The sequence below is a fragment of the Phytophthora parasitica genome (assembly GCF_000247585.1).
Source record: "Phytophthora parasitica INRA-310 unplaced genomic scaffold supercont2.33, whole genome shotgun sequence".
In the NCBI taxonomy this organism is placed as follows: Eukaryota; Oomycota; class Peronosporomycetes; order Peronosporales; family Peronosporaceae; genus Phytophthora; species Phytophthora nicotianae.
In genome coordinates, this window is record NW_008649019.1 from 137,593 (window position 1) to 165,182 (window position 27,590).

At 50.3% G+C, this 27,590-nt stretch overlaps 15 protein-coding genes across 23 annotated transcripts; 9 read left to right on the forward strand and 6 right to left on the reverse strand.

Annotated features, from left to right (window-relative positions):
- Positions 1 to 12: 12 nt before the first annotated feature.
- On the forward strand, positions 13 to 1,991 carry PPTG_13481 (hypothetical protein; the record flags this gene model as incomplete). Its single annotated transcript, XM_008909185.1, has 2 exons — positions 13 to 17; positions 72 to 1,991. 2 exons carry the CDS (start codon positions 13 to 15, stop codon positions 1,930 to 1,932), a joined length of 1,866 nt encoding a protein of 621 aa, XP_008907433.1. The 3' UTR covers positions 1,933 to 1,991.
- A 90-nt stretch (positions 1,992 to 2,081) lies between these two features.
- PPTG_13482 (hypothetical protein) lies at positions 2,082 to 3,352 on the reverse strand. Its single transcript, XM_008909186.1, has one exon. It carries the CDS (start codon positions 3,284 to 3,286, stop codon positions 2,267 to 2,269), a length of 1,020 nt encoding a protein of 339 aa, XP_008907434.1. The 5' UTR covers positions 3,287 to 3,352; the 3' UTR covers positions 2,082 to 2,266.
- A 442-nt stretch (positions 3,353 to 3,794) lies between these two features.
- On the reverse strand, positions 3,795 to 5,180 carry PPTG_23215 (hypothetical protein). Its single transcript, XM_008909187.1, has one exon. The coding sequence runs from the start codon at positions 4,446 to 4,448 to the stop codon at positions 4,047 to 4,049; it is 402 nt and encodes a 133-aa protein (XP_008907435.1). The 5' UTR covers positions 4,449 to 5,180; the 3' UTR covers positions 3,795 to 4,046.
- On the forward strand, positions 4,514 to 6,006 carry PPTG_13483 (hypothetical protein). Its single transcript, XM_008909188.1, has one exon. It carries the CDS (start codon positions 4,680 to 4,682, stop codon positions 5,145 to 5,147), a length of 468 nt encoding a protein of 155 aa, XP_008907436.1. The 5' UTR covers positions 4,514 to 4,679; the 3' UTR covers positions 5,148 to 6,006.
- A 458-nt stretch (positions 6,007 to 6,464) lies between these two features.
- Positions 6,465 to 7,264, forward strand: PPTG_23216 (hypothetical protein). The gene has a single exon (XM_008909189.1). It carries the CDS (start codon positions 6,637 to 6,639, stop codon positions 7,015 to 7,017), a length of 381 nt encoding a protein of 126 aa, XP_008907437.1. The 5' UTR covers positions 6,465 to 6,636; the 3' UTR covers positions 7,018 to 7,264.
- A 104-nt stretch (positions 7,265 to 7,368) lies between these two features.
- PPTG_13485 (hypothetical protein) lies at positions 7,369 to 9,464 on the forward strand. Its single transcript, XM_008909190.1, has one exon. The coding sequence runs from the start codon at positions 7,494 to 7,496 to the stop codon at positions 8,484 to 8,486; it is 993 nt and encodes a 330-aa protein (XP_008907438.1). The 5' UTR covers positions 7,369 to 7,493; the 3' UTR covers positions 8,487 to 9,464.
- Positions 8,433 to 11,413, reverse strand: PPTG_13486 (AGC protein kinase). Of its 6 annotated transcripts, XM_008909191.1 has the most exons (9): positions 11,365 to 11,413; positions 10,425 to 11,252; positions 10,119 to 10,367; positions 9,941 to 10,065; positions 9,629 to 9,871; positions 9,484 to 9,572; positions 9,329 to 9,414; positions 9,114 to 9,262; positions 8,433 to 9,053 (listed from the first exon to the last, which is right to left on the reverse strand). In XM_008909191.1, exons 1-9 carry the CDS (start codon positions 11,375 to 11,377, stop codon positions 8,688 to 8,690), a joined length of 2,148 nt encoding a protein of 715 aa, XP_008907439.1. In that variant the 5' UTR covers positions 11,378 to 11,413; the 3' UTR covers positions 8,433 to 8,687. The 6 variants fall into 6 exon arrangements, with proteins under 6 accessions (XP_008907439.1, XP_008907441.1, XP_008907440.1 ...); XM_008909193.1 differs by having other exon boundaries at positions 9,114 to 9,414; XM_008909192.1 differs by having other exon boundaries at positions 10,425 to 11,413.
- Positions 11,414 to 11,752: 339 nt separating this feature from the next.
- PPTG_13487 lies at positions 11,753 to 13,076 on the forward strand. 2 transcript variants are annotated; one of them, XM_008909198.1, is made up of 3 exons: positions 11,753 to 11,894; positions 12,175 to 12,255; positions 12,340 to 13,076. In XM_008909198.1, the coding sequence occupies exons 2-3, from the start codon at positions 12,195 to 12,197 to the stop codon at positions 12,885 to 12,887; spliced, it is 609 nt and encodes a 202-aa protein (XP_008907446.1). In that variant the 5' UTR covers positions 11,753 to 11,894; positions 12,175 to 12,194; the 3' UTR covers positions 12,888 to 13,076. The 2 variants fall into 2 exon arrangements, with proteins under 2 accessions (XP_008907446.1, XP_008907445.1); XM_008909197.1 differs by having other exon boundaries at positions 11,753 to 12,255.
- Positions 13,075 to 14,409, reverse strand: PPTG_13488 (hypothetical protein; the record flags this gene model as incomplete). The annotated part of the gene is made up of 1 exon (XM_008909199.1): positions 13,075 to 14,409. The coding sequence occupies one exon, from the start codon at positions 14,407 to 14,409 to the stop codon at positions 13,075 to 13,077; it is 1,335 nt and encodes a 444-aa protein (XP_008907447.1).
- An 805-nt stretch (positions 14,410 to 15,214) lies between these two features.
- PPTG_13489 (hypothetical protein) lies at positions 15,215 to 16,965 on the forward strand. 3 transcript variants are annotated; one of them, XM_008909200.1, is made up of 3 exons: positions 15,215 to 15,359; positions 15,428 to 16,503; positions 16,571 to 16,965. In XM_008909200.1, exons 1-3 carry the CDS (start codon positions 15,230 to 15,232, stop codon positions 16,682 to 16,684), a joined length of 1,320 nt encoding a protein of 439 aa, XP_008907448.1. In that variant the 5' UTR covers positions 15,215 to 15,229; the 3' UTR covers positions 16,685 to 16,965. The 3 variants fall into 3 exon arrangements, with proteins under 3 accessions (XP_008907448.1, XP_008907450.1, XP_008907449.1); XM_008909202.1 differs by having other exon boundaries at positions 15,215 to 16,503; XM_008909201.1 differs by having other exon boundaries at positions 15,428 to 16,965.
- Positions 16,817 to 17,179, reverse strand: PPTG_23217 (hypothetical protein; the record flags this gene model as incomplete). The annotated part of the gene is made up of 1 exon (XM_008909203.1): positions 16,817 to 17,179. One exon carries the CDS (start codon positions 17,177 to 17,179, stop codon positions 16,817 to 16,819), a length of 363 nt encoding a protein of 120 aa, XP_008907451.1.
- Positions 17,180 to 17,218: 39 nt separating this feature from the next.
- Positions 17,219 to 17,380, forward strand: PPTG_23218 (hypothetical protein; the record flags this gene model as incomplete). Its single annotated transcript, XM_008909204.1, has 1 exon — positions 17,219 to 17,380. One exon carries the CDS (start codon positions 17,219 to 17,221, stop codon positions 17,378 to 17,380), a length of 162 nt encoding a protein of 53 aa, XP_008907452.1.
- Positions 17,381 to 17,480: 100 nt separating this feature from the next.
- Positions 17,481 to 20,068, reverse strand: PPTG_13490 (hypothetical protein). The gene is made up of 2 exons (XM_008909205.1): positions 19,226 to 20,068; positions 17,481 to 19,153 (listed from the first exon to the last, which is right to left on the reverse strand). Exons 1-2 carry the CDS (start codon positions 20,027 to 20,029, stop codon positions 17,696 to 17,698), a joined length of 2,262 nt encoding a protein of 753 aa, XP_008907453.1. The 5' UTR covers positions 20,030 to 20,068; the 3' UTR covers positions 17,481 to 17,695.
- Positions 20,069 to 20,882: 814 nt separating this feature from the next.
- PPTG_13491 (hypothetical protein) lies at positions 20,883 to 24,714 on the forward strand. Its single transcript, XM_008909206.1, has 2 exons — positions 20,883 to 21,355; positions 21,426 to 24,714. The coding sequence occupies exons 1-2, from the start codon at positions 21,023 to 21,025 to the stop codon at positions 24,444 to 24,446; spliced, it is 3,354 nt and encodes a 1,117-aa protein (XP_008907454.1). The 5' UTR covers positions 20,883 to 21,022; the 3' UTR covers positions 24,447 to 24,714.
- Positions 24,715 to 24,771: 57 nt separating this feature from the next.
- On the forward strand, positions 24,772 to 27,291 carry PPTG_13492 (hypothetical protein). Its single transcript, XM_008909207.1, has one exon. The coding sequence runs from the start codon at positions 25,031 to 25,033 to the stop codon at positions 27,152 to 27,154; it is 2,124 nt and encodes a 707-aa protein (XP_008907455.1). The 5' UTR covers positions 24,772 to 25,030; the 3' UTR covers positions 27,155 to 27,291.
- Positions 27,292 to 27,590: the final 299 nt, after the last annotated feature.

The window sequence follows — 27,590 nt, forward strand, 5'->3', positions numbered from 1 at the left end:
TATCAACTAACAATGAGGTGCGTCAGTTTTTACGATCCTTGTCGTTAAAATATTAACCTTTATTGCTCTAGTGACGTATTCGGAGCGCAGTATTTAGTGCTCCCAACTGAGGCGGAGCAGATCGTGGAACGCTTGGTAGGTCAATCACTCGAGCAGATTGGGCGATCCACTCAATGGCTCGAGCACCATCAAGCCGTGGAAAAGTTAAACCTACAAGCGCATCAGTCTGCGCAACGCAAGCAAGACAATTTCGTAGTAGAGAGTTTGCTGACATTCGACAAGCTCCCAACCGTAATCAGCAATTTGCTCTCGCTGGAGCTTTGGAAGGCGAACGTTTTGCCACTGCTTCGGTGTCAGGATAAGGACGCTGCGTCCTTGAGATTGTACTTCGTTATCTATCACGAAGCGGCCTTAACAAATCTTCTTGAGGTCGCATTCTTCCACGAGCACATCGTAGAGAGTCTGACTGATGATCTCCTAGTCGAACTCGTCGACTACTGCGTGCGAAAGCTTTCGTGGCTGGTCGGTCTTCCTCGTGAACGTATTGCAGAGGCTACGAGCTTCCACAAAACTGGACCAGAACTGGTGCAGATGATGAAAGCTCAAAGTCCTCGCGAAGAGCTACAACGCCAACGTATGGAGATTGAGTTTCGCGTTGCTGTCCAGACTGTCACTATACTACGCTATATAGCCGAGAGACTGCATGTGCTCCCATTGAGTGTCGTATCTCGTCTTTTGGACAAGCACGACGCTCTTCTCACACTCGTGGCGCTTGTTGAGAATCCTCCGTGGACACACAAGACTGTTGTCAAGGCACAAACGAAGGACAGCGAGGACCAGAGACCAAGAACTGAAGTCAAATGGAAGAAGTTTGTCGACCAGAAATGGGTAATTGTCGAGCCAAGTGATCTCCTCGCACTCACGACAACCGAAGCACAAGTTTGGTTGGCTATCTACTATTTGCTATGCACCAAGTCGGCTCGTGAACACTATGAAGTGACGCAGTATCGGAAAGATCAGCTTTTACGCGTCCGCAAGTATTTGAATGAGCTACTGGTGGATCAACTTCCTCTTCTCGCAGACGTTCAACGGTATTTGGATGAGCTAGCCATTGTACAGGTGGGTAGTGCGTCTGTACTGGGCAAGAACGGTTTGGTCATGGAGGCGGTGCCTTATTTACGAGACAGTATTTTGCGAACGTTCCGCTCAAGATACCAGGAACTCGCGCGTGAATTCGATGAGCTCAGTGTGAACTTCTGTCGAGGTGAGGACCTCAAGGCGTTAGCCGAGTTGTACCAAATGGAAGGAGTTGAAGAACTTCTTGAAGGTGGAAGTCCAGCAGCTAAAAATGAAGACGAGAAGGCTGGAGACAACAATGACAATGAAAGTGATTCGGTGAATCCTATGCCTACTCGCGTTAAACTGGAGTTCTTCAACTCAACGCACCAGAAGCCTATTGCAGGCAAGAAAGCGTTGATTGTGGAGCTGGATAACAATGAGGAACCGGCACATAATGAAGCTGACATTGTGGAATTCGAGTTTGCTGTAGATCAGGAGAGCCGTAAGACCGTGGAAAGTAGAACACAGCGGTACTATCGCTATCGCTTGCGCAGGGGCGAGAAGACACAGAACGCAGGCCTTATCCAGAGTCATACTTCAGCGACAGCGCACGTATCGTTTTCAGGTGCAGAGAAGTCTCGCGAACACGAGCTAAGACTATCGTGTGATGATCTCCAGCTCCCTGAAATGGTGCAGACCGATTCATCCTCTGGGCTGACAAAGCTATGGAAGCAAATCGGGTCGTTTGAAGAGTCGAGCCTTGTGGTCGTGCAGTGCCAGCTTATTGCCGAGATTCCCAAGGGAAACAACGTTGACGACTCCGTTTCGCGTGGATATCACCTTGGAGCACTTTACTTAGCTGTTTCATACTAGCATTATCAAACAACTTTGCGTATGTTTTTTCTTAAGAGACCATAGTGTTACGAGGCGAATGTACTCTTCTGAAACCGTGGTGTAGGTCATAGCTTGTGTATGCGGAGTGGGCACAGGACAAAAGAGTAGTGTTGTGAACTCCCTACCGCTTTTTTTTTTTTTTTTTTTTGACGGAAGGTCGGAAACGATAATAGCATACTATGTTATTGGCAAAATGAACTGCGTGTATTCGAGCTGGTTGCTTTTTCAATCGAAAAAAAGAAATTAACACTACGAGGCAACCGTGAGCTTGCGTTAGATTGGAAACTACAAGCTGTTTGCTTTCTGTCTCAACTTAGTTGAGAGTCCCCGACACAGCACCGATCTTGGTGGTGGCAGTTCCCGCAGCGCTCTTCAAGTAGCACACAGGCTGACCGGGGTTGTTGTTGATGTACGTGTACGCCTTGCATCCTGCCGTGCTAGCACAGGCATCACAGCAAAGCGACGGGAGGCTCACGTAGACGGTCTTAATGTCGTTGCCGTAGTAGTCCTTGTCGGTGAGTTGTTTCGAGCATTTCGCTGGCGGCTGGATGCACTGGTAAAAACTGTCGTTCCATGGTTGGCAGTAGTAGCCGCTCGGGCAGCACGTAGCTCCGTTACTGGAGCCACAGGAGCCATACGGTGCCGTGGTGCAGGTTGGCGATGATGTCGTCGGCGTTGGCGTTGGCGTCATTGTTGGGGTCGGCGTCGGGGTTGTTGACGTTCCCGTCAAGATGCCCGAGACTGCTCCAACCGAGGGCGTCCTTGTACCAGTGCCGCTCTTCAGGTAGCACGCCGGTTGGCCCGGATTGCTGTTCACGAAGGTGTAGGCCTTGCAACCAGCAGTCTCGCTGCAGCGCGTGCAGCATTCTCCGGGCTGAATGCCGTAGATGGTCTGGATGTCGTCTCCATTGAAGTCGACGTTCGGGAACTGCTGAGCGCATTTAGCAGGGAGATCGAGGCACTGGTAGTAGTTGGCGTTCCAAGGTTGGCAGTACTGCGTGCTCTGGCAGCAGCTCACGCCGGCAGCATCAGAGCCACAGTTGCCGAATGAGGGAGTCGAGCAGGCACCGGAGACGACAGCTACGAGACCAGCGAAGGCTACGGTAATGCGAGCAATCATTGTCTTGAGAAACTCTAGGGTGGAGTAAGGAGGAACTTGATCTGATGCGTCGGAGGCAAAACAGGAAGTGGGCGATTGAGAAGATCTTCGGCTACGAGTATTGACCATCATCGTGAACTTCAGGCGGCTGCTCCATTTTGCTGTCTGTATCCAATAACAGTGAAATGGATGCAGTGGGTTCCGCTGTTGAGTCTCCGAAAAATTGAAATGCATCGTTGCGTATTCCGGTGTCGAAAGTCGAACCAAGAGTGACTCGGCTCAGGTGACAAGACAACGGACCTAACTCAGATCCTTTGTGGCGCTGGATTCCTGAGGAACCCTGAGTCAATAATAAGGAACTTCGTGACGAAGTTCATTGTGCTGAAAAATTAAGCACGGTGAACGCATTGGCTGCGGCTGCCGCAATCCCTTAGACGGGGCAATTGGCTCGTCAACCGTTGACTGCCAGCCCATGACAGGTAACAATGCATTGGAAGACGCTGCCAGTTTCTCAAAAAGCGAACCACCCGTCTGTTTGCCCGTCAGAACTACAGTGCATGCGGTCCTTGTCTGTTTGCCCGCCAGAACTACATGCACTCCTTGTCAACGATGTCCATGGGAAAGAGTTCACATCGCGATTTTGCAAGGAGTCTGAGCCCAGAGGCAGACACGTTATTTGCTGAACAGGCTTTTACCTCTTGGTATCAGGCGTTTGCGATGCGAGCATTATAAAAGTGAATGATTTCGGAGATCAATAGGTATTGCCTCGACAGCTAGGGGCTTGCCGTTGCGGTGGCTCAACCGTTCACTTTCATTAGTTGTAGCGCTAAGCTTCTCTTCAACCGATACTAGTGACAACATTCTTAGCTTACCTAGAATAATGTATCGCTGCGTTGTCGCTGCAGAATGTGTCTCCTGTCGACAGCTACTACTAACGATCAGACCACACTACAGTTAAGCCGATTTCGCTGAAGTGGTGGATTGCCATGGATGCTCAAGCTAACCAAACCAGGGCCATGATCGAGGCGCTTACGCAGGAAAATGGCGAATGATTGCCTCGTTCTACTTCAAAGTATTCGTATATGAAGAAGATTTCTTGCCAGATAAAACCACGTGCTGTTCTAGAGAGGAGGTCACGTTGAGCAGGGCTCAGAATCGCCGTATTATCATTATTTCCTGCAGTAGAAAGCAGCATAAGAATCCTAGACAACGAAAGCATCTTGCAAAGCAAAACAACCACCTGGATCCACCTCAACCTGAGCAAACACCCACATGAAAGAGTCTTCTTGCCCAAATGCCATTTACTGACAGACTTGCAAGCACAGCAACCTTTGCTGTAGAGTTCGGTGAAACAACTGGAGCAGTAGAATCTTTGTCGGTGGCATATGCACGCCATTTGTTGGCTTTGAATGGCATTGTGCCTCGCACGTACCCGATTCACCTCTATATTTCGATGTAAGGAGCCGGATTATCGAGCAAACTAGCCTCCTATCTTTTATAGCAAAGGGACACACGGTACCAGCTCTCCCTGGATGCTCCATTTGCGCTGTGGCGCATAAGGCTCACTCGTGGTTTTTCCTCCAATCCACAGCCCAAGCGCGGTATCTGACCAGCACCTATTGTCACAATGATGCGCATGCTCGCTGTTGTTGCTGCCACAATCGCTGTGTTTGTCGGACACTCTGACGCCGCATGCCCCAACACAAATCTCGGCAAATGTGGCGACGCCTCCAACCCTGAATGTTGCCCGGACGGGAGCTACTGTATGCCGTGGGCGCCCAACTATTACCAATGCCTATCTCTTCCTTCGCAATGTTCTCGCCAATTCACGGGCTACGATTTTTACGGAGGTGACATCAAGACGGTGTACGGCCTGCAGCCGGGTGACTGTTGCGCCACGTGCTTGTCAACTAGCGGATGTTTGGCGTACACTTTCATCAACGAGTATCAGGGCACGACTGCTTGCTTCCTCAAGGCGGGAATGGGGCAGCCGAGGAAAGTTGTTGGCGCCATGTCTGCTGTGCTCGACAGCTACACAAGTGACCAAGACCACACTCCGAAGCGCCGCCTGCAAGGTGACAGCCCTCGCGTCTAGGTACTCTCGGCAATCTAAAGCTGAAGTAAGACCGGACTCCAACACTGATCGACATTTGAAGTGTACAACACAGTCATGCATAATCCTGGTAGCCTGGATGGAATTTACAATACAATCCAATAACCCATTTTTTTTCTTGCAAATGCGAAAAAAAACTATCATGATATGATCGCTGTGGATGTCAACGTCGTGTTGATACTTTCAAAGAGAGCTCACCTACCAGCAAAGATATTAACGCAAATGAGACCATATCAGGAGCGCGGACTGCTATCAGTGCATCACGCCGCCATCCCAGTGCTCACACCACGAGACCAACGTCGACTACTACGGCAACGACATCACAACAGTGTGCGTGACTCAACCCTCGCTATGCTGTGACGAGTGTGCTGACACCGAAGGATGCACGGCATACACGTATATCAACAACAACCCAGGTCAGCCGGTCTGCTACCTCAAGAGCAGCAGCAACGTCTTGCAGCCTCGGGTTGGTGCTGTCTCTGGTCGTCCCAACAAAACGTTACCACAAGGACATGGTACTCTTGGACGTGCATTCACAACTAGCAGCCAGTACTAAATCGTAAATGAATCACTTGAAGCGAGAGACCTTAGGCGAAATAGCCGTCTGGCTGTGCGATCTTCGTCACGACTCGAGTCTTGATAGCTGTCACCAGGTTGGCTAGCACTATCGCGAGTTGTCACTATAGAACACAGAATTTGAGCTTCAAACTTCTGGCTGGCATCTTCCACGAGGGCATTGAGTAGCGAAGCTACCGCAGACGCCGCGTCAAACTGACAACTCGCCGAAGCATTTCCCTTGTCGTAGGACTCCATTAAAACATAAGCCTCAATATTTCCCACCATTTCCACCGTCGCTTGACTTTCCACTTCGACTTGCAGTCGTTCATTCCGTGAGTCTCGCAAAACCATCGAAAAGCGGCGATACCTCCAGCCACACGGGGCAGCAACAGTGCTACCTCGACGGGTCTTGCATTTATTTGCACAAACTCCATAACGACTTTGAACGGCATCATTTCGGGTAGAAAGTTCTGGTAAAGCTTGATCACACCCGCTACAGTATCTCTCCGCTAACTGAGGGGCGAACCTCGGCAAGACACGTGACTCGTGTCCATAATGGCGATTCATGCATATTTGTTCCACGCGGACATTCTCTAAGGTAGCCTGTCCTTCAAACATGCATCCTTGTAATTCTTCCAATGTCGCAAATGCAACTGGCCCACTAATTTTCGTCAGCGAGATGCCTGCCTGCAGCGGTGTCCCAGAACCAGATAATTTCTTCTCCAATTCGATTGACTCTGGGTCGTCTACTTCCACGAAACGGAACACTGTATGAGGCGTAGTATTCGCTAACAACCGGTTGGATAGAGCCTGCAGACTCACTACAATGCCATCGATTTCAATAGCACCGCGGTGTTCCAGTAATCGAGCAATGAACCGTTTATCAGCATGCTGATCCCAAAGGTTCACAGTCATGACATCCCTCGCAGAGTCATACATGATCAGTTCGCATAGCAGCACACCATCCAGCTCCGAGGCAACAGCGGCTCCACCTTCAGAGGTCCCAGCTGGATTATCTTTCGGAGGTCGCAACTTGCAGAGCACCGACGCGACCATATTCTCTCTCAAGTCCTTGATTGGGGACCGGTTTGTTCTTCTGTTAGGCGTGGCTCCTTCGTCTCCAATAAACTCTCGACAATGCTGCTTGTACCACTCGATCATGGGATACAAGTCCTTTAACGGGGCGTCCTGCGTACAAAAGTACCGGTCTTTCCGATACAGTAATTGGACTGTTGAAGACATCGCGGATTCGTCGTTGCGCAGGACGAACTGCGCCTCCACATTGCCCCGATAGGATTTAATACAGCAAAATGAAAAGAGGGCAATGTCCCCGATTCGAAGTACCGCGTCGGCGCTTGATAGTTGCATGAGACCTGGGTCCCCGGTGGATAACGAATGAATCAATGTGGGTGGGGCTTCACCCCAGCACGTTACCTTGAAAAACTGTCGACTGGCGTCGCCTACGTGCAAGACATGACACGCCTGGACGCGCTGGCGCCCCACCAACACTCTCTTGCCCGTTGCAACCTGCTGCACAGCCGCAATAAAACGCACGCTCTCACCAACATGAGCCGCCGCCGCGTCCAGCGAAATGGTGATCATTCCTGGTGACCTGGTTGTCTGATAGGCTGAATATCAGAGTTGAAGTTTCTTGTTTCAACCAATGAAACGATGATGGAAAAGATACCACCTTGGACCAATCACCGCACAGCTGGTTTCTGATTCTCTCTGTCACTTCAATCCCCCACTATCCAACAAGACGAGCTGAGTATGTTCCGAGCGGAAGCCGACACCACATCGCCGCTTCACGTGGCTGTAGACCTCGTGTACACCACCGATACTACATGCCGGTCGATCACGGAGCTGCCAAGCTCAAGTGACGCGTTGACGACGAGTCTGTTCCCCACGAGCGTGTTGTTCCGAGGAAATTTGCAGCTATCCAAAGCTGCCAGTGGTGGCGGCTGTGCGCTATATCTGTCGGTGAAAGGCGCGGTATCTACTGCCACAGATGTTCAGAACGCCTTCGATGTGGCGCGTGGCGTACACGAGCAACTGACGGGGCTGCTAAGTGCCAAGGGCCTCAATAACGTCTCTCTGGCTCGAGCGGCGGTAGCACTTGACGGTGACAAGCTGCTGGCAGTCTCTTTGACGGCTGACGATTCGAACGCACCACCCGAAAGCGTGCTGACAGTGCAACAGGGGGCGTGTACGGAGCTGCTGAGCGCTTTGCAGAGTGATGGCGACGTCAATCTATTACCCAGGCAGGTCGAGACGGGCGCGTTGGATATCACTAAGCAGGCAGATAGAGATGAGGCTGCGAACTGCGCTGTGAGCTTGGAGATGGCGGCGCTTGCACTGCGGTTCGGTGCGGATGCCGAGGCGTTCCAGCTGCTCAAGGCGGTGGATGAGAAGATGGAGAGCTTCTTCGCTGGCCAACCCAGTGCGACGCTCACAAGCGCAAATGTGCGACTGCACGTTGCGTCGGATATGGTGCAGATTGTGACAACGGAGGGTGAGAACGTGCCGAATGTGGCGTTCAATGCGCCGTCGTATGAGGAGGCACTCGGCATCTTTGCTCTTGTTGCGGTGCTTGTGGCCATGATGATGGGCGTTGTCGTTCAGAAGAAACGCAACGACCAGCGCAGCCGTGAACGCTATGAGCGCGCCAACCGCGCTGCGCAGATCCGTCGTGTGTCCATTCGTATGAGTCAGTATGATCAAGAGAACCAGGACTACGAAGGTGAAGAAGACAGTCTGCTGTGAGGGAGAGCATGCATTAAACGTTTGACAGTGGGGGCCAGGGGTGATTGGCGCAGTCAAGCGGCAGAAAACTTTTTATGATTTCAAACAACTCACAAAGTGAGTCGAGAGTCGTCCATGTTGAATCCCTACACGATGTTAACCAGAATATCAACATTTTGTGTTCATGGATGACTTACTGCTGCCAGTCGTGGTCTGCATCTACTACTCTTTGCGTGCAGAGTTGACGTTAATCGTTACCATCTCGGCAGCTAAAACAGTTTCTTGGCCTTCCTCCTCAGGGGCGAGCGATCTGTGCTTAGTTGTTGCGTTCGAACTAACGCTAGCGTTTGAATGATCAACACTTAACGCCTTCGTGACGACTCCAGACTGGGACACCTCAGTGTGATGGATGGCACTGGGGGCACCTCCCCATGGTGCTTTGCACGATACGATCTCGCACTTGTATTCATCTGCATCTTGCTCGGATGCCTTCGTCACGACGCTGGTTACGCTGTCGGTAGTCGAGTTCCCGTTCACCATAAGACACGACTGCCCATTCTTGATCATATCCCAATATTCTACTCGAAGCTGTTGAAGTAGAAGAACCATTAGGTCGTTGCATACGATTCAAGAGACTATCGTACAAACCTGTTCTGGGATGTCGCTATTCGATGTTGCGCGATCATTATTGTTAACTGTATTGGTGCTTAGCATCGTCGGACGGAGCGAGTGACCTGAAATCACTACAGTGCCGCGAGCACATAGCTTTCCGTTCTCCAATTCCTTTTTCATCCATTCTGCAAAACACCAAGTCTAACTCACTAAAGGCAGTTCGTATACTGTAGACGACAACATCCACTAACCTGTCTGTGCTGCCACTTCTTCTTTGAAGTACTTTTCGTGACAAAGTATCGCTGTGTTCACGACAATGCACTTGATCCCTCCATACCTAAATGTTAAAATGATCAGTTAGTGATAAATAGCAACAATGTTTACAGCATACAGTGGTTCGACCTACCAAAAGCTGAATCGGGCGTCACCAAAACGTTCTTGATACTTTGTCAATTCGTTTTTGTTCCCAAATTCATCGGAACCTGCAGCAAAAACCTAACAAATACCCCGTAAGTTAAGTAGTGAAACACCAGCAGCAATGGCGTACATACCAGGCGAATTTGCGGGTTGATTTGATTGAGTAGCTCCTGGAAAGCTACAACTTGGGCATCGTAGAATTCATCACGTGGCTTAGCGTTGATAAAGTCTCCGCAAATCACAACAAATGCCGGTTGTCGGGCGTTCAGAACTTTAACGGCCTCGAGGAATGCAGCAGACTCCGTTTCCCATGCAGAGCCTCCACGGTTATCTGCTTCAGTCAAGGCAGTGGCATGTCCAAGCTTAGGTCCAGAGAGCTAACACACACGTTTGCATGTCAAAGTTAATGACAACTAGGCCAACGAGATCGTTATATGTGCACCAACCTGCATGAAGGAAAAGTTATCACTCCACTGGTTTTGAAGGTCATGGGTAAATCCTATGTATCCATGGTTGTGCGCGTACAAGCACCGACCACGACTAACCGAGCTAAAGAAGCGAGGATATAGCCCTGTATTTGGGTTAGTAATTTGAATCCAAATGAGGGCTGTAAGATACACTTACCTGGCAAATGCACGATTTGCTTGCGACGAAGAATATGCATCAGTATGCTTCTATCTCGTGACGAAAGTGTCTTGATTTGCTCTTGCAAGACGTCACCTTCGAAGCTCAGAGGGTCCTGCAGATTACGAGCCCTTTCCATAGCGGCAAGCCTTTTCACTAGCTGGAATAGCTCTGATCCACAAAACTGGGAAGCTGGCTGTTGTGCTTGTATGTGGTTGTCAAAGTCAATGCCTTTGAAAAACGGGTGCGCTACACAGGCATCAGCGCGTCAGAATGCATCCTTCGGATTTTTAGTGTTAGATTTACCTTTGACTGCACTCATAGCATTGGCTTCCGTGCCTCCTAGTCGGTTCTTGGGATCTTTCTGCAGTAGTTTGCTAATCAAGTCCTTGGCGTCGTCAGATAGGTAGTCTGGCAAGTAATAGCTGCCATCTTGAACGCGAAGGAATGTGAGGTACGCGCTCCCACCACTAAATGGCGTCTCTCCTGTCAAAAGCTGATAGACAATGCAGCCGAATGCCCACATGTCACTAGCATAGGTAGGTTCTTTGTTGTCAATTGTCTCCGGGGGCATATACTCTGGCGTGCCGACGAAATTCGGTCCGTTGAGCTTGGAGTCAGCCAGGTTCTTGGCCGTACCAAAGTCAATGAGTTTCAGGTGGCCGCCTGTATTCTTGCAGACCACCATGTTTTCCGGCTTCAAGTCACGATGTAGCATCTGGTTCGCGTGCATGTACTCGACGGCGCTCGCGACGTCAGCCAAGTAGAATCGTGCGAGATCCTCGTCCAGCCCGAGCTGCCGGCCTTCGTGCAGTAGGTGGCTGAGTAGCTCTCCACCGTCAAGCAGCTCCAGCAGGAAATACAAATTATTATCATCTTGGAAAGTCTGATAGAGGCGAATGATGTTCGGGTGGCGAAGACGGTTGAGCACGTCCTTCTCCATGTTAATCTCGTTGAAGATGTTCTGGTGGCGAAGACGCAACCGTTTGATGCGCTGTTTCTCAATCACTTTCAGAGCAAACTTTTCTCCTGTCGCTATGTGCGTGACTTCCAATATACGGGAGAAGTTTCCTTCGCCTAGAGGTCTGCCTTGCGCGAACTCTTCGATACTGGGCTTATCGGTCGCGTCCTTCGCTGTGGTGATTCAGCAGCGCAACGACAGTGGTCAGATCATGTATATTTTACAGTGTTGATCGAAAATGCAAGATGTGGACATTGAACATCAGTGGATGACCCATGAACGTACGGCTAATTGCCATGGTTGCGTCGTCTCGGTGCGAGTTTGTTTTGGATTAAGATCGTTTTCTGAAATTTTCATCCCTGTTTTCACAATATTACATCTATGAATATGGAATTTCATTTATGGAATACATTATTACTGTTAATATTGGTAAATACGATTTTTATTTCGTCAAACTCCAATAGAAATATTAGTAATATTAAAGTTAGTTTTATTGTTGCCTTTTTCGATTGCATAATTTATTAACGCAAATGTTGCCTAATTTTTTGTTGTCTCTTCGGGAAAAAAAATATCACAAAAATATTTCCGTATTTGCAATGTGTGCGCTTATGTTGCATTTGGTGTTTGCAACACTAAATTCGGTGTCTACTAATAGAACCCCTTTTATATGCGTTACGAAGGCTGCGGGGGGAGACGGAAAATAACTCAACAACCGACGAGCGCAGTGAGAGAACGCCGAGCCGCCGCCTTGCCATCTCAAGCCTCTATCTCTCGCCAGGAAGCAGTCGCCTATCCCAAAGCCTACGTGTGTGCAGGTACAGCGTGCATTCTAGCTGTTCTTTCGTTGCATGTCCTCTTGCTGCTACAGCAGCAACAGTGGATACCTTTTTCTCTCTGTCGACGATTCGTCCGGACACTTTAATTCCGCCCTCTTTTGCGCCGTCCCGTGTGCAGTTTTCGCTGTTTGACGCGCACATTGAGATAATTTAAGTGGTTGGGCGGACCGTAGGCGGTCGCAGAGGGAGAAATATTGCTTACATCACGGCTGTACTGACTGGTACTGTGTTATTTTTTTCTGTTGGGTAACGCTGGCAGAGTTGTAACTCTTCAACAGAATGGCTCGTCATGAGAACCCTTTCGATATGCAGATCAAACTGCTGATGATCGGTGACAGCGGTGCGTGCAGAAATAAGAGATGAAAGACGATGTTTTTTTTGAGACGGTGGAATATTGACAGTCGTTGTTCGACTGATGATACAGGTGTGGGGAAGACGTGCTTGCTGCTGCGCTACGCCAATGACTCGTTCTCTCCGACATTTATCACGACCATCGGCATCGACTTCAAGATCAAGAACATAGAGCTGGACAACAAGAAGGTGAAGTTGCAGATCTGGGACACAGCTGGCCAGGAACGCTTCCGCACCATTACGACGTCATATTTCCGCGGCGCGCAGGGTATTTTATTGGTGTATGACGTCACTGACCGTGCATCCTTCCAGAGCATCCGTAACTGGGTGGGTCAGATCCAACAGCACGCCGACGTGCATGTCAACAAAATCCTCATTGGCAACAAGTGCGATATGACCGACGACAAGGTCGTAAGCACTGAAGAGGGTCAGGCATTAGCGGACGAGTACGGAGTCAAGTTCTTCGAGACGAGTGCGAAGAACAATATCAACGTGGAAGGCGGCTTCATCGAGATCGCGCGTGAAGTGAAGAACAGGCTCATGGAAGAGGGCGGACCGCACAAGAAGGACAGCGTCAACCTCAACGCAAAACCGGCACCTGTGAAGAAGGGCTGTTGCTAAGCCTTTCAGTCAGTTTGCTTGGGTTTGGTGGCGTCGCAGCTTGATAACGCTCGCTCGCTGCTCCTCCACGTATGCATCCTGCCTTACTATAGCTAAAACTTCTACTCAACTACTCTTTTTTCATCGGTTATGTCGATCATCATGCTTAGTATCACTTCCTGCTCAAATATTGAATGTTTGTCTAGCTCTAGTCAGTCTCGCGTTCCCACACGTGTACTGAATTGTCAAGCGATGCAGTAAGAACTACTTCACCATCGTAACTAAAAGTGCAGTCGAAGACCTCAGCATCGTGACCACGTAGTATTTGTAGACATTCCCCAGAGAAAGCATTCCACACACGAGCTGTCCCGTCGGTACTTGCCGTGAGAATTTGAAGTCCTTGCATACTAAAGCAGACCGTGTTTACAACCTTCTGATGACCAGATAACACGCATCGTCTAGTACCCGTTAGAGTATCATATATGAAAGCGTTGCCATCAGTACCACAGGACACAACTAGTGCTCCTGATGCATTGAATGTAGCGTGGGTTACTTCATGACCTTGATGATCATCCCAGTCATAGAGATTTTCCCCTGTCCGTGCATCCCACAACTTACACGTACCATCGGAAGATGACGATAATAAAGTGTTGGCTTGGTAGTCAAAAGATACGCTGGATATGTCAGCGTCGTGGTGCTCAATACAACGAAAGCAACCGCCAACGCGGGTGTCCCAAAGTCTCACGGTGGAGTCACAGGAACCTGTGGCAATGAGCTTGGTATCTTCAGAATCAAATGCTAAGCATGATACTTCGGCAGAATGACCCGACAACGTTAGCCGAGATTTTTCCGTGGCGGTGTCCCAAACAACAGCAGTGCCATCAACCGAATAGCTACCGAAGCATTCACTGCTGCTGGATTCCGGTGCATACACAGCACCCACGACCTCGCCTGCATGACCTCGATACACTCCAATTGCCGTTTTTGTTTGTACATCCCATAGCCGACAAGTCTTGTCGAATGATCCAGATAGCAATCGCGTGGCATGAGGTTTGTTGAAAGCTAAGCTAAACACCACTCCGTCGTGACCTGTTAACGTAGAAACTTCTTTATCGCAGTTTTTATTGTGGAAAGACGACGTCGCTAACGGAATTGACGGATCAAATGGCCGCAGTAACCGGATGGTCTTGTCGTAGCTACTAGTAGCTACTAGATTGGCGCTCTTGCTGCAGGCCATGTTGGTCATCGGAAGATGATGAGGTCGTAGCACAGAATGCAGTCGGAATGCACTGCCTTGTTGGTGGCTTGCATACACAAGGTGCTTGTCCACGAGTCGGTGAAGTAGCTCCTTAATCTTCGACAGTGTAGCCTTCGTGAGCAATCGCTCTTGAACCACAAGTTGCTGAGCCACCAGTGAAATGTTGGATTCAGCACTGAGGTGGGGCAAGTCGATGGTCTTGAGATCCGTCTGGCCATTGGAGTGGACATATTCCAAACGCAATGCTGGTGGGTAGTACCGCAGATACAAACGGCGGAGATGCATGGACTACAGCAGCTCATAAGCGTCAGTACTTCTGCGTGGCCGACGAGTCGTTGAAACGGAAGAGGCGTAAATAGTAATTTCTAACAGGAAATCTTAACAGCTTCAACTTGGAAGTCAAGTATAAAAAAACCATTTATTTAGTCAGTCATTCAGCGCGGCGTCGAACACTATGCATGGTAGCTTTCAGAACGAGCAGGACGGTGAGAATCGCTGTCAGCACCACAAGCAGCCCATCGCAACCTAGGTTCAAGGGTTGGGTAGCACAATCTACGGTGCTAATTGTGAATGGCAATTGCTGAGCTGGAGGCGCGAACGATTTTGACGCACCCCACCAGCCCTCCTCGATCATGTGCTGCTCTTCGTCTTTATCACATGTCTGCTTGATAATTTCTTGGACTCCACAACTCGAACCTCGGACTCGCTGATATTCACGAATGATCCATTCCACAGGCAGGTCACGAGCATCGATGGGAGTCGCCCATGACAGGTCAGGGATATTCAGCGTAGCAAAAATGCAAGTACTCTTTGAAAATAGCGCTCAATGAAAAGGTACCCTCTCGAAAGCGATATGGGCAATGACTTCTCCGTCATTGCCCATATCGCTTTCGAGAGGGTATAGCTTGCGAGCTGATTGGCTAGGATGGCATTCAGACGAAAAAAACCCATTAAAATTTTAATGGCTTATTTTCGTCTGAATGCCATCCAAGCATATTTTATTACGATTGATTACTCTCTCTGAGAGACCTCTCAGAACGTATACATTATATAATATTTCAAAATTCAATTGAATCCAGCATTCGACTTGCCCCCCCTACGTAGCATGAGCGAGGCGTCATCTTCTCCGCGCTCCGTGACCTCCAGTGCGCCCACATCCGCCCCTGGGCATCGAAGCAGCAAGAACCATGGACACCAGACATTCGCGAACATCTCTGCGATGGATCTACTGCAAAGTATGCGCTCACAGTGTTAATATTCCGTCTCAAAAACCAGCAATAACCTCGTCTCATTTTCTTTCCAGCATTGCCGCTGACCGCCGCCGGGCGTCCCGCGCTCTTCGGCAACGAGGTGGAGATCTACAGCGAGGAGCACATCGGTCTGTACGACCGCACCTTCAAGACACCGCACGTGCACGGCCGCTGCTCGGTCACCACACACCGCCTCTTCTATATGGACGAGACGAGTTCTCCACCCGTGGCGTACTTTGTGCCGCTCGAGTGGGTCACGCGAATTACGAAGGAAGCGGGCTTCCTGCAACGCTCCGCTAAGGTGCGGGTGGACTTGACAACGCGCCCACAACCACAAGCCACATCGTTTTTAAAGTTATCCTTCAAGGACGGTGGACGTGACGACTTTTTCAGTCCTCTGGAAGCCTCACTAAAGCGGAAAGCTTGGAAAGACACGCAACCAAGTCACTTGGCCGATAGGCGACTAGTAAAACGGCAATTCAATGCTGCAGATGCTGGTATCGCGGGTATTATGCGTCGCCAACAGGAGGCACAGAAGGAGACGACGGAACTGGCGGCCACGGCGTTCACCGATTTGGCCAACCTAATGCTTAAGGCTAGAGATATGGTAAGTCTGATTGAGCGATATGTGGACACACAGAAAGCCGTGGAATCGAATGGAGAGGATGGGACTACGACGTCAAGGGAGGACGATATCAACAAGCTCAGTTCGTTGATGCTGGATATGGGTATCACCAGTCCGGTGACGCGTGAGAATTCAGGTGCGGCGTATTACGAACAGCTTGCTCGACAACTTGCGGAGTATCTTAGCGAACATATGCCGACGAATGGAGGGATCATGACCTTGTCGGACATCTACTGTATGTTCAATCGAGCACGAGGCGTTGAGCTGGTATCTCCGGACGATCTGTACCACGCAGCACTGTTGCAGAAAAAACTGAAGCTTGGATATAGCGTGCGCAAGTTCCCTGGTGGCCTCATTGTACTGCAAACAGACTCGCATCGTGAGGATAAGGTGGCTGAGCGTCTCGCTAAGATGGCACAGAAGTCCAGCTCCGGCTACATCACATCTACCGACGTGTCGGTGGAGCTGCATACGTCATTCCCGTTAGCCTGGGAATACCTAAAGGTATGTAGAACAGTAGAAAATGATGTGGCGCTCTGTTGGGACTGACACTATGTGCTTTTTTTTACAGGTAGCAGAGGAGCTTGGAAAACTCTGTCGAGACGAAACATTTGAAGGGACCAACTTCTATCCGAACAAATTTGAACAACTTATGCAAGATGCGGAGGTGGAGAAGACGGCGTAAGACTTTTTGTGGGGATAGTATGTGAATAGAGGCTTGCTAGGTAAGACATATGAAAGATAGACGCGGCCAAGTATGCTGACCCAATTGCTGAAACTTAGAGCGTTCTGTTGCTGTTTGTGTGGGTCTTGTTTGTCAATGTCCAGCCTGGTTCTCGTGCTTTACAGGTTTAGTTGCTCGTTGTCTGTGGATGTATCTCACAGTCTTCAACACACCGCCCGCCTGAAATTCCGAGCTCCTCGATAAGGCAGGCTCCGCCACTTTAACCATTCTAGATACACAAACGAGTTCTTCTTCCTCGTCGCTTTGCTGTCCGTTGTTGTCTTCTTCTTGGTTGTTCGAGCCTGTGGAGTGTCCAGAACTTTGCAACTGCCGATCAAGCACTTCCAGCATTCTCGATTCGGATAGCTGATCATGAAGTCGTCGTTGGAACACCTTTTTCCGCCTTGGATTCTTTGCGGCGAAAGCTGCATCACACTCGTCTGACTCGGGATTCATCGCTGAAGCTTCCTGTGTGTGCTTGCGTTATACGTTGGAATGGCAGCTAAAATAGAGGTGAATCAGCGGACTTCCAAGTTCTGGCGTGATAAGAATACTGGAACGCACCCGAATGCAACAACGAAGAATTTGCACATGTACGTTAGCTGTCCTCCTAGGAATGGTTGGGTATTGAGCGTGAACACCAGCAAGGAGTCTTAAATGCGTTTCATCAACTCTTTAACGGATTGTCGCGCTTTACAGTGATGCTGTCAATGAAGGACACAAGCGTGGCTGTACGGACCTCAAGTACCATCGACAAGAGTTTAAATCTACTGCAAACAAGTTTGAAGCAACTAAGTACTACTAGTAGTATTAAGCTGTGCCAAAATGTCCCTACAGCAAGTAGTATTTGTTGCTCGCCTAGGCGGTAATTCTAGCTGCAAGCATAGAAGTTTATCGACTCCAGTTTAAAAACGTCGCGCTTCGATGACCTTGGCCACAATTTTTCTCGAAGTGCCCCATATCGGTTTTTGGTTAACGGCCGCGGAAACTGCACTGGCAGGCGGATTTAGCACGACGACATTTACGGCATTGCTGAATGCGCGGGCGCTTCGGGCTCCTCTCACGTGACCTGCCCTCGCGGCTGTGCCTATCTCTATCTGAAACACCGTATCCACGGTCTCGACGATCATAGTCACCACCTCGACTGTCACTACGGCTGTAGCGATCGCGTGCATGGTCCCGATCGCGGCCGCGGTCTCGACCATAGCCGTTGTAGGAGTAGTCGCCACGATTATTATCCCGCGTATCTTCACGCTCATGTTCACGCTTCGCCCGTGTTTCATCGTCGTCCTCCTTCATCTCGAGACAACGCTTGCAATAACGCGGAGTCGCTCCACCGACGCACATGCCGCGACAACGGCCAAAGTCGGGCTTCTTCATCAAGTCAATATCCTCAGGACGCGTGTACCATTTCGGTGCTGTTTGAAAGCGTTGTGCTACTCGGTTGCAGATCACTTCCATGTAATCATGAATGGCCTCCTTCGACACGAACTTTTCATACAACTCATTGGCACGTGCCGCAATCTGTCGGCATTTTTCGTCATTCTCACGACACCACCGAATTTTCTCTGCCAAGTCTGAGAGATCCGCCTTGATCGGCACATGATCTTCAAACGGTTTGAGAATCGGGTAGTACCACATCTCGTCGGCAACACAGCGCGACTCGACTTTGAGAATCACACTACCCAGACGCATCAAGAAGGCGTAGCGGTTGGCAGCGCAGTGACCTTCAACGTACAAAATATACTTGAACTTGGACTGCTCGTAGATGGGAATGAAATGCTGGCGTCCACCTTCAAAGATGAATTCCTCGTGACGTAAGAATGTCATAGGCTTGCCAGCAATTTTCTTATCGCGAAGGTTCCACGTCGTAACTTCAGCGTTGAGCAGAGGGACCAGCTCTTGGTCTCCACCTGCAGCATCGCTCTCGGTCTTACCGTTCATCGTCGAATCCTTCTTCCACGTGTTCGAGAGGTGAGCCAAATGAAGACGTTGATTGGTTTCAATTGTTGTGCCGCCACCAGTCGCACTACCACGGAAGAAGGCAGTGTTTACCTTGTCTTCCCAAGGTTTGTAGAACTTCCGAAAGTTGTTGGCAGTAAACAAGTCACGCGCGCCTTCAATGCCATGTCTCTTCCTGCCGTTGGCGCCAACATCACAGAAACACTCCCAGTCGTTCTCGCAATGGACCGAGTTACGACACGGACACTGGTCGCAATGAGTATGTCTGAATGACTGCGGGAACACAAGACCTGTAGCTGCCTCCCAGTCCTCTGAACATGGGAACGGGATATCCGCGAAGCGCTTCGACACGTAGAAGCTCATGATCGGCGCATACGTAGAGTAGCGGTGCTCTGTGAGTGGAATATCTTCGTCGGGATTGCGGTCGTTTTTATCAAACAGGAATCCGTACGGCTCGCTCAAGTTTTCCTGTTAATTCATTGATAAAATACAAAAATTAATCCGCGCATTTCTTCACTTTAATCGACATCGGCTACACACCTTTAAATGCGGGTAGTCGCGTTTGTTGATGAAAAACTCGCAGTCTGGAATGTTGCGGTGCTTGCACGCGTCCTCTAACATGTCTCGCAGCTGCGTAAGGAACTGGTCTCCCCAATACTGCGTCTCGTCCTCCTTGTTGCGATACCTGCAGTGTTCGTTGCAAATGATGTTGCCATTGGCCCACCACTTCTTCACGTCTGGAATGATGTTCTCGCGTCGGTAGTAGCGCTGTTTCTCCCGGTAATAGGCGAACATGCTGCCGTCCGAGCTGTCGAAGGTCACGTTCTGCCCCCAATTGTTCTCGTAGTCCTTGTTTGCAAAAGGTGCGAAGATAACAACGCGTCGGCGACGGATCATTACGAAGATACCACAGCGCATATGGAAGAACAGATAGTGCAGGGTATTGTGCGTTGACTCGCGGTTGGTCTGTTGGTGGAAGGGCATATTGACGCGATAGTCGACGTCATTGGCGATGGGAAGCCCCTCGCCCTGCACGAAGCGGTTGTCGGCGCTGATCTGAGGAGCTGGTTCAAGTGGGAACTTCTGGTCGTACTCCTCGATTTTAGGGATGAGGATTTCTTTTATCTGCTGCCAGTCCACAAGCATGGAGAAGACGTGCTGCAGCTTGGGGAAGTCCGGATTGGAGCCTCGCCAGCAGTGTTTACGGATGAAGTCCTCGCACTCTGCCTTGGTGGCGAACTTCGGAACGCCACCCGACGTCTCGGACATGACCACGCGCCGCCATTCCGGAGTTTCTTCGTCCTCGAAGGCGAAAATGCCGCGTAGCATTGGACGCTCGTCCATGGTCGCCGCTATTGTGAGGAGGGGGAAACGACACTCATGTACTATTGGATAAAATGGCTGCCAATGAGAAGCAATACTAGGTTTTAGGAGCCTGAAAATTTGAACCTTAGCAGGATCTTACATGTTAATTTCAGACTGAAATTAGTACTAGGATCACTCATGTTTAGAATCACCTGCAAAGACATTATGGCTCGCTATGATAACCAGCGTAACTCACATTGTTGCTGCACCAACCAATATTTCTTGACTCAACGTACGTGACCTCTTCGTATTACGAAGGAAGCAAACGATGCTACGGTGCTGGCACCACTGACGGCGGGGGTTATCTAACGCCAACAGTGTAATCAAAGCCGTCTCGTAACCGTAGAGGCGCTTCCGCTTTGGAGAAAAAAAATCGGATCAAGACTTCCATGCTGTGATGCAAGTGAACAAGAAGAACCCCGAGGCAGGTTTTGCCATCAATGATGGAAATTCCCGGTACGTTTCGTTTTACAAAAGTCAGATCATTGATCTACGTGTGCTTATCATTGACGTTTTATTGTCCATAGTTGTAGAGCAGTACAAGATGATTCGAGAGCTTGGGATGATCCAGTAGCAGCAGCACCATTGATTTAATAAACGGCAATACATTTTTTCAACGTTGCAGGTCCTCCTTGCCGTTGTATTTTGTACTTGCTGCAAATTCCTACACAAACTCACCGCCGCATTCAGCAAATTGCAGACTGCAGTGCAACCACTCAATACCCGATACACAGCAGCCATCACTTACGGCAAAGCACCAAAGGCAACAAGGTCAGCTGGATATCGGTTGTTTATCGCATGGTTGCGGGTCATTTTACACCCATAGTTGGCGGCCCTTCTCCAGGAAACTCGAACCAGCCAATCACAGCGCACGCCTTGTGACAGTTTTCCGGAAGCCAGCACCTCAACCGCGTTACTAAACGACCTTCACTTCGAATTAGACCTCCTGGTGTTTGAACGAGTCCTGCCGTTATGAGCCCCACGGAGCAAGACTCTTCGGCTCCACCCAGCGTCGCCGACGTGGTGACTGCTGCTCAGCATCAGCAACAGCCTCAACAATCACAACAACCTCAACAACCGTCACCGGCGCATGCCGGGTCTTCTGTCTTCGACACGACGCGCGGAGCCGGACCCGGCTCCGTTACCGGCGGTCGACCGCGAGTAGAATCCTCCGAACACTTTGGTTTCCTGCACCACAACACGGACGAGGATATTTACGTGTTCGAGGAGCCACCCGAGGTTAAAGTGCTCGGTGGTCGCTTTGAGGAATCCTGGCCCACGCGCTACGTCGAGTATGACGTCGAGGTACGTAGGTTAACTGTATCGTTGGTCCAGTTTTGTATGAGCTAACGTCGACTATTATACACAATTACAGTTAAAGTATAAGAACTTCAAGTGGAAGGTGGAGATCCCCAAGTCCTCCATCTCAAGTCTCTGGTTCTACATCAAAAGCCGTCCGCACCTTCGTCACGCTCCGTCGTCAGTGGAAGTGCGCACTGAGCATGGACTTGGAGAGTCGGGCGTCCCGGATCACACGCCTGCAGCCAATGAGTCTCGGTGGCCGCAGCTACGTAAACTCTTCTTAACGTCTGCGGACAAGTCCGTTGGCCCCGAGATGGTCGCACTCGTGCAGCAATTACTGGAAACGGTAGTGAAAGTGCCACGGTTGCTACGGTCTCCATACGTGGCTGCACTATTCCAAGTCAGCAACTCGACGTTTGACGACGAAATGGGCCGAACTTCTGTCCGTGAAGGCTGGTTAAAGACACGCTTCTGGCTGAAAGGTAACCGCGAGAATGTCCGTATCAACCGCGCGTCGGTCTCTTGGGACAACGAGTGCTTCAACTGCATGTGCGTGGTGAAGCGTGTCAACTTCCGTGCCAAACGTTTGCGTTGGGTGTCGCTCAAGACGTCGAGTATTGCAATTTTTGACTCCATCGAGGACACGATCGCTCGCAAGGCATTCCTTTTCGACAGTAAATTCAACATCGAACGCGGTCTCGAAACTACAGGCTCCAGTACGACACTTCTAGTCTCGAACGCTACGTATGTTCTTCAGATGGAAGCAAAGTCCAAGCAGGCTTTGACAAAGTGGGCCAATGATATCCGTCGAGTAGCAGAGGCTTCGAACTGGTCGCAGGCTCATCGTGATGGATCATTTGCGATTCCTCGCAATCCCGTACACATGACCTCGTTCGCGCAATGGTACGTGGATGGCAGCGATGCGTACGCAGCTATTTATCGCGCTATCCAGTCGGCTACGAAGGAGATTTTCATTGCCGGGTGGTGGGTTTGTCCGACTATCCATCTCCTGCGTCCTGCGAAACTTTATCCCGAGTCGAGACTTGATCTTGCGCTGCAGAAGAAGGCAGAAGAGGGGGTACAAGTCTACGTCCTCATGTACAAGGAAGTGTCTGTGGCGCTGACACTGAACAGCATGTTCTCGAAGCAGGTGCTGAGCAAGTTACACAAGAATGTTCACGTGTTGCGTGACCCCGACTTTTTGATGAAGCAACTTGGGTTGTGGTCGCATCACGAGAAGATTGTGAGTGTTGATCAGCGCGTTAGTTTCGTTGGTGGGCTGGATCTCTGCTTTGGACGCTGGGATACTCACGGACACGAGCTATTCGATGAGCCTGGCAAGCCAACAAACTTCGTGGGCAAGGATTTCTCCAATCCACGCGTGAAGGACTTCGTTGAAGTCGACCATCCTGATGATGACATGATTGACCGCAATGAAGTGCCACGTATGCCATGGCACGACTGCCACTGTCGCCTTGAGGGTCAACCAGCTCGCGATGTAGCGCGTCACTTCATACAACGTTGGAATTACTCGGTGTCTACACGCAAGAAATCACGCAAGCTGCACCACCTTGTGCCCATGAAAGATTATCCAGTAACAATCACCAACAAGCATGGACCGAAGAAGTTGACTGAGCGGCTTCAGAAGGCTGTACATGCTGTACGCGCTATGCGTGGCATATCGAGAGGCCGCACAAACACTGACAACCGTGGATTTAACAGTGATCGACGGATGGCGCGGATGTTGAGCGGTCAAAATGAATCGGGGAATGTGCCTATTCTGCAAGACGATCACGAAGACGTGATGTTGGATCTGCCTGTTGGAGAGGATGAGAATGACGAAGAGTTCGAGAAACACAAACAAGAAGTGGCTGCTCGAGGATACCGTGTCAACACGCAGATCCTACGCAGCTTGTCGCTGTGGTCAGGAGGTGTGACCACAGAACGCAGTATCCAGAATGCTTACATCCGTCTCATTGGATCGGCACAACACTTTGTCTACATTGAGAACCAGTTCTTTGTGTCTGGACTGGAAGGAGATCACGGGGTCTCGAACCGTATCGCTAATGCACTGGTGGAAAGAATTCGTCGCGCGTCGGATAATAACGAGAAGTTCCGCGTTATTGTGCTGATGCCGCTGCTGCCAGCATTCCCCGGAAAGCCTGATGACAAGGACGCCAGTAGTTTGCGAGGTGTGATGCACTGGCAATACCGTACAATCTGTCGCGGCGAGCATTCGATCTACCAGCGTTTGTACCAGGAACTAGAGGATGATGATCCGTTCAAGTACATCGCCTTCTACGGTCTACGCAACCACAGTGTCCGTGAAGATGCTCAAGCTCGGACTGAGGAGGTGTACATCCACAGCAAGGTTATGATTGTGGACGACCGAATTTGTATCATCGGTTCTGCTAATATCAACGAACGCAGTATGTGCGGAGATCGGGACTCGGAGATCGCTGTGCTGGTGGAAGACCACGAAATGGAAGAGGAGATTGCCATCGCTGACGGCACGTACAATGTGGGCAAGTTCGCGCACTCGTTCCGTATGAAGCTGTTCGAGGAGCATTTCGGTGTGCAGCCTGGTACGCCGAAGTATCAGAAGTACCAAGACCCGGTGAGCAAGGACGCCTGGTTCTCCATGCAGGAACAGGCCATGACAAACCACCAGATCTACGACTCGGTGTTCGGCTGTCTGCCATCCGACAGCGTGACGACCTTCGCGCAGATCGACTCGCATATTCAGTCGGCTCAAGGTCTCGATACGTCCGGCCGTGGTGCAGATGAAGCAGTGGCTGCGGCATTGGCTACCGACGCGACGGATGCGACGAGTAATGACGGGGAGGGACGACGAATGTCCTCGATGAGCGACCGAGTTATGTCGCCTCAGAACAGTTCGAGAGGAACCAGCACGCGAGGGCGTAAGTCGGTGTTCAGTGGAGCCATGAACGTCAACATGAAGGAGAGCTCGCACATCGCCCAGCAGAAGCACGAGCTGAGCAACGTGCAGGGCCACATTGTGTACTTCCCTCTCAAGTTCCTGGTGGACGAGCAACTGGAGCCAAAGTTGTTCCCAGCCGATCTTTTCCAGTAATGAGGATAAGTTTCAGTTTTACTTTTGTTTTTCACTCCGAGTGTGCTATGGAACAAACGATTAAAGATATGTTGTATCGCTGGTTCCATTTCCAACCATCCAACCAAGATTTCGGTCTACTGCCAAGAGAGCTGTCAACCTGACAGCGCTCGTCATCCTGAACACCTCCACGGCACGATGGATTCTCGTGAGCAAAATTTTGATCTATCCTTTGATATTACATAGCCTGTCCGTAGCACATCACATTTAAACCCTGTAATTTTTTCACTTGACTTCAGTGTGTATTATATTTGAGCAGCATACGACCCTCATAATTTTTCCACCCACAACACCTAATATCGTACCGTTTCAAAACATTCGGCTGACGTATGACGCTCCTCTACACTTGCAGATTCCACTCGAATCGTTCCAGCAAACAAGACGTCACAACCAATTCGCTGGCCCGAGGTGCACACCGCACTCGCACTTATTCACCGCCTACTAAGTTAACGAGTGCTAACCTCAAGCGCAGCTTTATCCCTGTCTTCACGTACCTACAGCTTCACACTGTCGTTTACTGGCTGCCCGACTGAATTCCTGTCGCGATGGGCTTGAAAAAGTGGCTGGGCCTCGACTTCTCGGCACCGCAGCCTGTGGGACACAACGCTAAGGGCGACGACGTGGAAGTGGAGGAGCCGCTGGGCATTGGACGCCGACAGCAGCAACGACCTGAGAGCCACCGCCGCCACACGGCGTGGGAGGCGCAACAAGGACAAAGCCGCACACACGCGTACGCACCGACGCGCCAGAGTGCGCCGCTCCAAGGACGCCACACGCTGAGTTCTAACCAACAGCCAGAACGCCGCTTCTCCTCCGACGCTAACGATAACGATACCATCTCTACGATGGTCACGGCGATGCAGTCACCGCCACCTCGGTACGATTCGGACTCGGACGTGTCCATCGGAGCCGACGACGACTTTGCGCCATCCCCAGCGATGCCTACTAGATTGGAGCGATCGAGAACCACGACGGCAGCATCACCTGCGAGCTCGACTCTGCAACGCAACAGTGTCAGCAACGCCTTCCGCTTTTCGTGGATGAACATTCTTGGTCAGTCAACAAACTCGGAGATGGAACAGAGTGTCATGGCCCAAGTGGCCGAGGAAGATGAAGCTGCCGAAGCTACTGGGCAAAACACCCGCGCAGTCAGTCAGACCCCTCGCAACACGACGCACAATCCTGACGTGGCATTGCGACCGCAAGACGACGAGATGGGCGTAGTGATGCAGGGCTGGCTCGAGAAATGTGGTCAGCAATTCAAGACTTGGAACTGGCGCTTCTTCGTGCTACGCAACGATGGCGTCTTGTCTTACTACATGGATGAGACTCTCAAGAAGCTGAAGGGGTCTATTGACATTGGATATGGCTCCAAGGCAGACGTATCGGTGCAGACCAACTCCATGGATAAAAAGTTTGTCTTTATGATCGCCACGCCGCAGCGCAACCTCATGATCTCGGCTCCATCCCAGCGTATGATGTCCAAGTGGATCGCTCGACTACATGCAGCCGGCGCAGTGCCTACTGAGCCATGGGATCCGCTTCGTAAGACTGTCAAGTTTTACGTGCGCGATACAGAGTGTAATCACGAGTGGAAGCGCTACGACGACCCCACCTCTTACATTCACATGGAAGGCTGCCTGCTCAAACGTGGCCACGTCAACAAGAACTGGAAGAACCGCTTCTTTCGCATTGAAAAGGGCGAATTGAAGTACTATACCGAGAACCAGAGCGAGATAAAAGGCTCAATTCCACTGAAAGACACGATCGTTAGTCCCGGTATGGCACAATGCCCTGACGGCCGGAAATACTACTTTGTGTTGACGTCCAAGGACGGCAAGTTCGAGATGCATCTGAACGCACACAATGAAAACTCGATGCATTTGTGGATCGAGGCGTTGCAAGAAGCTCAGACAGCTTTGGGAAGAATGGCCGGCAAGAAGGGTACGGTGGCGGGTTTATCCCTTGTGGTTAAACGCGCAGAGGAGATTCCATTGGGCAAAATTGGTGTGCTGTTCAAAACCCCCGAGGATATCGACATTGAAATGCAAAAGCGCACAGAGGCTCTGATCGTGGCATCGAGTCCTAGAAACCGCGGAGTCGCAGTGGGTAGTCAGCTAATCTCTGTTGAAGGCCGCAGTATCCTTCGAGAGACGTACGCAGAGGCTCGTAAGATCCTTCGAGCATCTTCATTCCCGTTGCGACTGGAATTCCTACTACCGCCGTTTAAGCGTGGTGTTCTGATCAAAAAGTCCCGCTCGGGCTTTGAGAACTGGAAGAGACGTGTGGTTATCGTGACGAATGGTGAGATCCACTACTATAAGCAAGTGTCCTCGTATAGTGGAGGCAAAAAGGCCCCCGCGGAGCTCAAGCACCGCAAGTCCTTCTCACTCTACGGCTGCTACCTGAATCTGGTGCATATCCCCGGTCGCGATCTGTGCATTGTGGTGGCGCGTTCACCCTCGGACAAGCTGGTGCTGCAGACGCGCACGGAGGAGGAGCGTATGGAGTGGGCTAGTGTCATCTATTGCAGTATCCGCATGGTATCGCAGGGCATCACATCTGGCCACATTGAAAACTTGCAACTGGAGCAATCGCGCTTGCCGTCGAAGCACTTGTCCACCGATCTCAAAGGAAGTTTCAAGGACCACGACCAACTTGAGTTCTAGACATCTTGAAGACTACAGCCATACCGTGGCATGTACATGTGATCATGAAATAAGTGCAAGACGATAGCAATGTAATAAATCAAGCGAATTTTTTATTTAAAAGGTTCAACAAAGTATCTTTCGTCATCTTCATCCCGAGATGTTTTCTTCAAGAGGCGCTGATATTTTTCAAGGAATCATTTTTAATAACGAAGGCCAAAATAGATGACACATTCTTAACGGCTGTGCTATTCGAGGAGTAGCCACTTCTTGCCATCCTCCAACGACACAATCTTGATTCAAAACCTGAACTTCAGCAGTTTTCCTTTCTTTCCACTTTCGTACACTTCTCTATGATTGGCCAATATTTCTGCCACACAGCGATCCTTTTTGAGCCTCCCACACACCCAAAAAGTCGGCGAGACGAAGTGCGATAGAGCGCGTCTGCGTTGCCCCC

What these genes read in the sequence shown, in the direction of transcription:
- PPTG_13492 (XM_008909207.1), top strand. Translation starts at nt 25,031, where the DNA reads ATGGGCTTGAAAAAGTGGCTGGGCCTCGACTTCTCGGCACCGCAGCCT.
- PPTG_13485 (XM_008909190.1), top strand. Translation starts at nt 7,494, where the DNA reads ATGTTCCGAGCGGAAGCCGACACCACATCGCCGCTTCACGTGGCTGTA.
- PPTG_13491 (XM_008909206.1), top strand. Translation starts at nt 21,023, where the DNA reads ATGAGCCCCACGGAGCAAGACTCTTCGGCTCCACCCAGCGTCGCCGAC. An exon ending in ACGTCGAGTATGACGTCGAG is followed by an intron (nt 21,356 to 21,425) that starts GTACGTAGGTTA and finishes ACACAATTACAG; the next exon opens with TTAAAGTATAAGAACTTCAA.
- PPTG_23216 (XM_008909189.1), top strand. Translation starts at nt 6,637, where the DNA reads ATGACATCCCTCGCAGAGTCATACATGATCAGTTCGCATAGCAGCACA.
- PPTG_13483 (XM_008909188.1), top strand. Translation starts at nt 4,680, where the DNA reads ATGATGCGCATGCTCGCTGTTGTTGCTGCCACAATCGCTGTGTTTGTC.
- PPTG_13487 (XM_008909197.1), top strand. Translation starts at nt 12,195, where the DNA reads ATGGCTCGTCATGAGAACCCTTTCGATATGCAGATCAAACTGCTGATG. An exon ending in GCTGATGATCGGTGACAGCG is followed by an intron (nt 12,256 to 12,339) that starts GTGCGTGCAGAA and finishes CTGATGATACAG; the next exon opens with GTGTGGGGAAGACGTGCTTG.
- PPTG_23215 (XM_008909187.1), bottom strand. Translation starts at nt 4,448, where the DNA reads ATGGCGTGCATATGCCACCGACAAAGATTCTACTGCTCCAGTTGTTTC.
- PPTG_13482 (XM_008909186.1), bottom strand. Translation starts at nt 3,286, where the DNA reads ATGCATTTCAATTTTTCGGAGACTCAACAGCGGAACCCACTGCATCCA.
- PPTG_13489 (XM_008909200.1), top strand. Translation starts at nt 15,230, where the DNA reads ATGAGCGAGGCGTCATCTTCTCCGCGCTCCGTGACCTCCAGTGCGCCC. An exon ending in TGCGATGGATCTACTGCAAA is followed by an intron (nt 15,360 to 15,427) that starts GTATGCGCTCAC and finishes TTTTCTTTCCAG; the next exon opens with CATTGCCGCTGACCGCCGCC. An exon ending in TAGCCTGGGAATACCTAAAG is followed by an intron (nt 16,504 to 16,570) that starts GTATGTAGAACA and finishes TTTTTTTTACAG; the next exon opens with GTAGCAGAGGAGCTTGGAAA.
- PPTG_13490 (XM_008909205.1), bottom strand. Translation starts at nt 20,029, where the DNA reads ATGGACGAGCGTCCAATGCTACGCGGCATTTTCGCCTTCGAGGACGAA. An exon ending in GCGACTACCCGCATTTAAAG is followed by an intron (nt 19,154 to 19,225) that starts GTGTGTAGCCGA and finishes ATGAATTAACAG; the next exon opens with GAAAACTTGAGCGAGCCGTA.
- PPTG_13486 (XM_008909191.1), bottom strand. An exon ending in TGCTATGAGTGCAGTCAAAG is followed by an intron (nt 10,368 to 10,424) that starts GTAAATCTAACA and finishes ATGCCTGTGTAG; the next exon opens with CGCACCCGTTTTTCAAAGGC. An exon ending in GCAAATCGTGCATTTGCCAG is followed by an intron (nt 10,066 to 10,118) that starts GTAAGTGTATCT and finishes ACCCAAATACAG; the next exon opens with GGCTATATCCTCGCTTCTTT.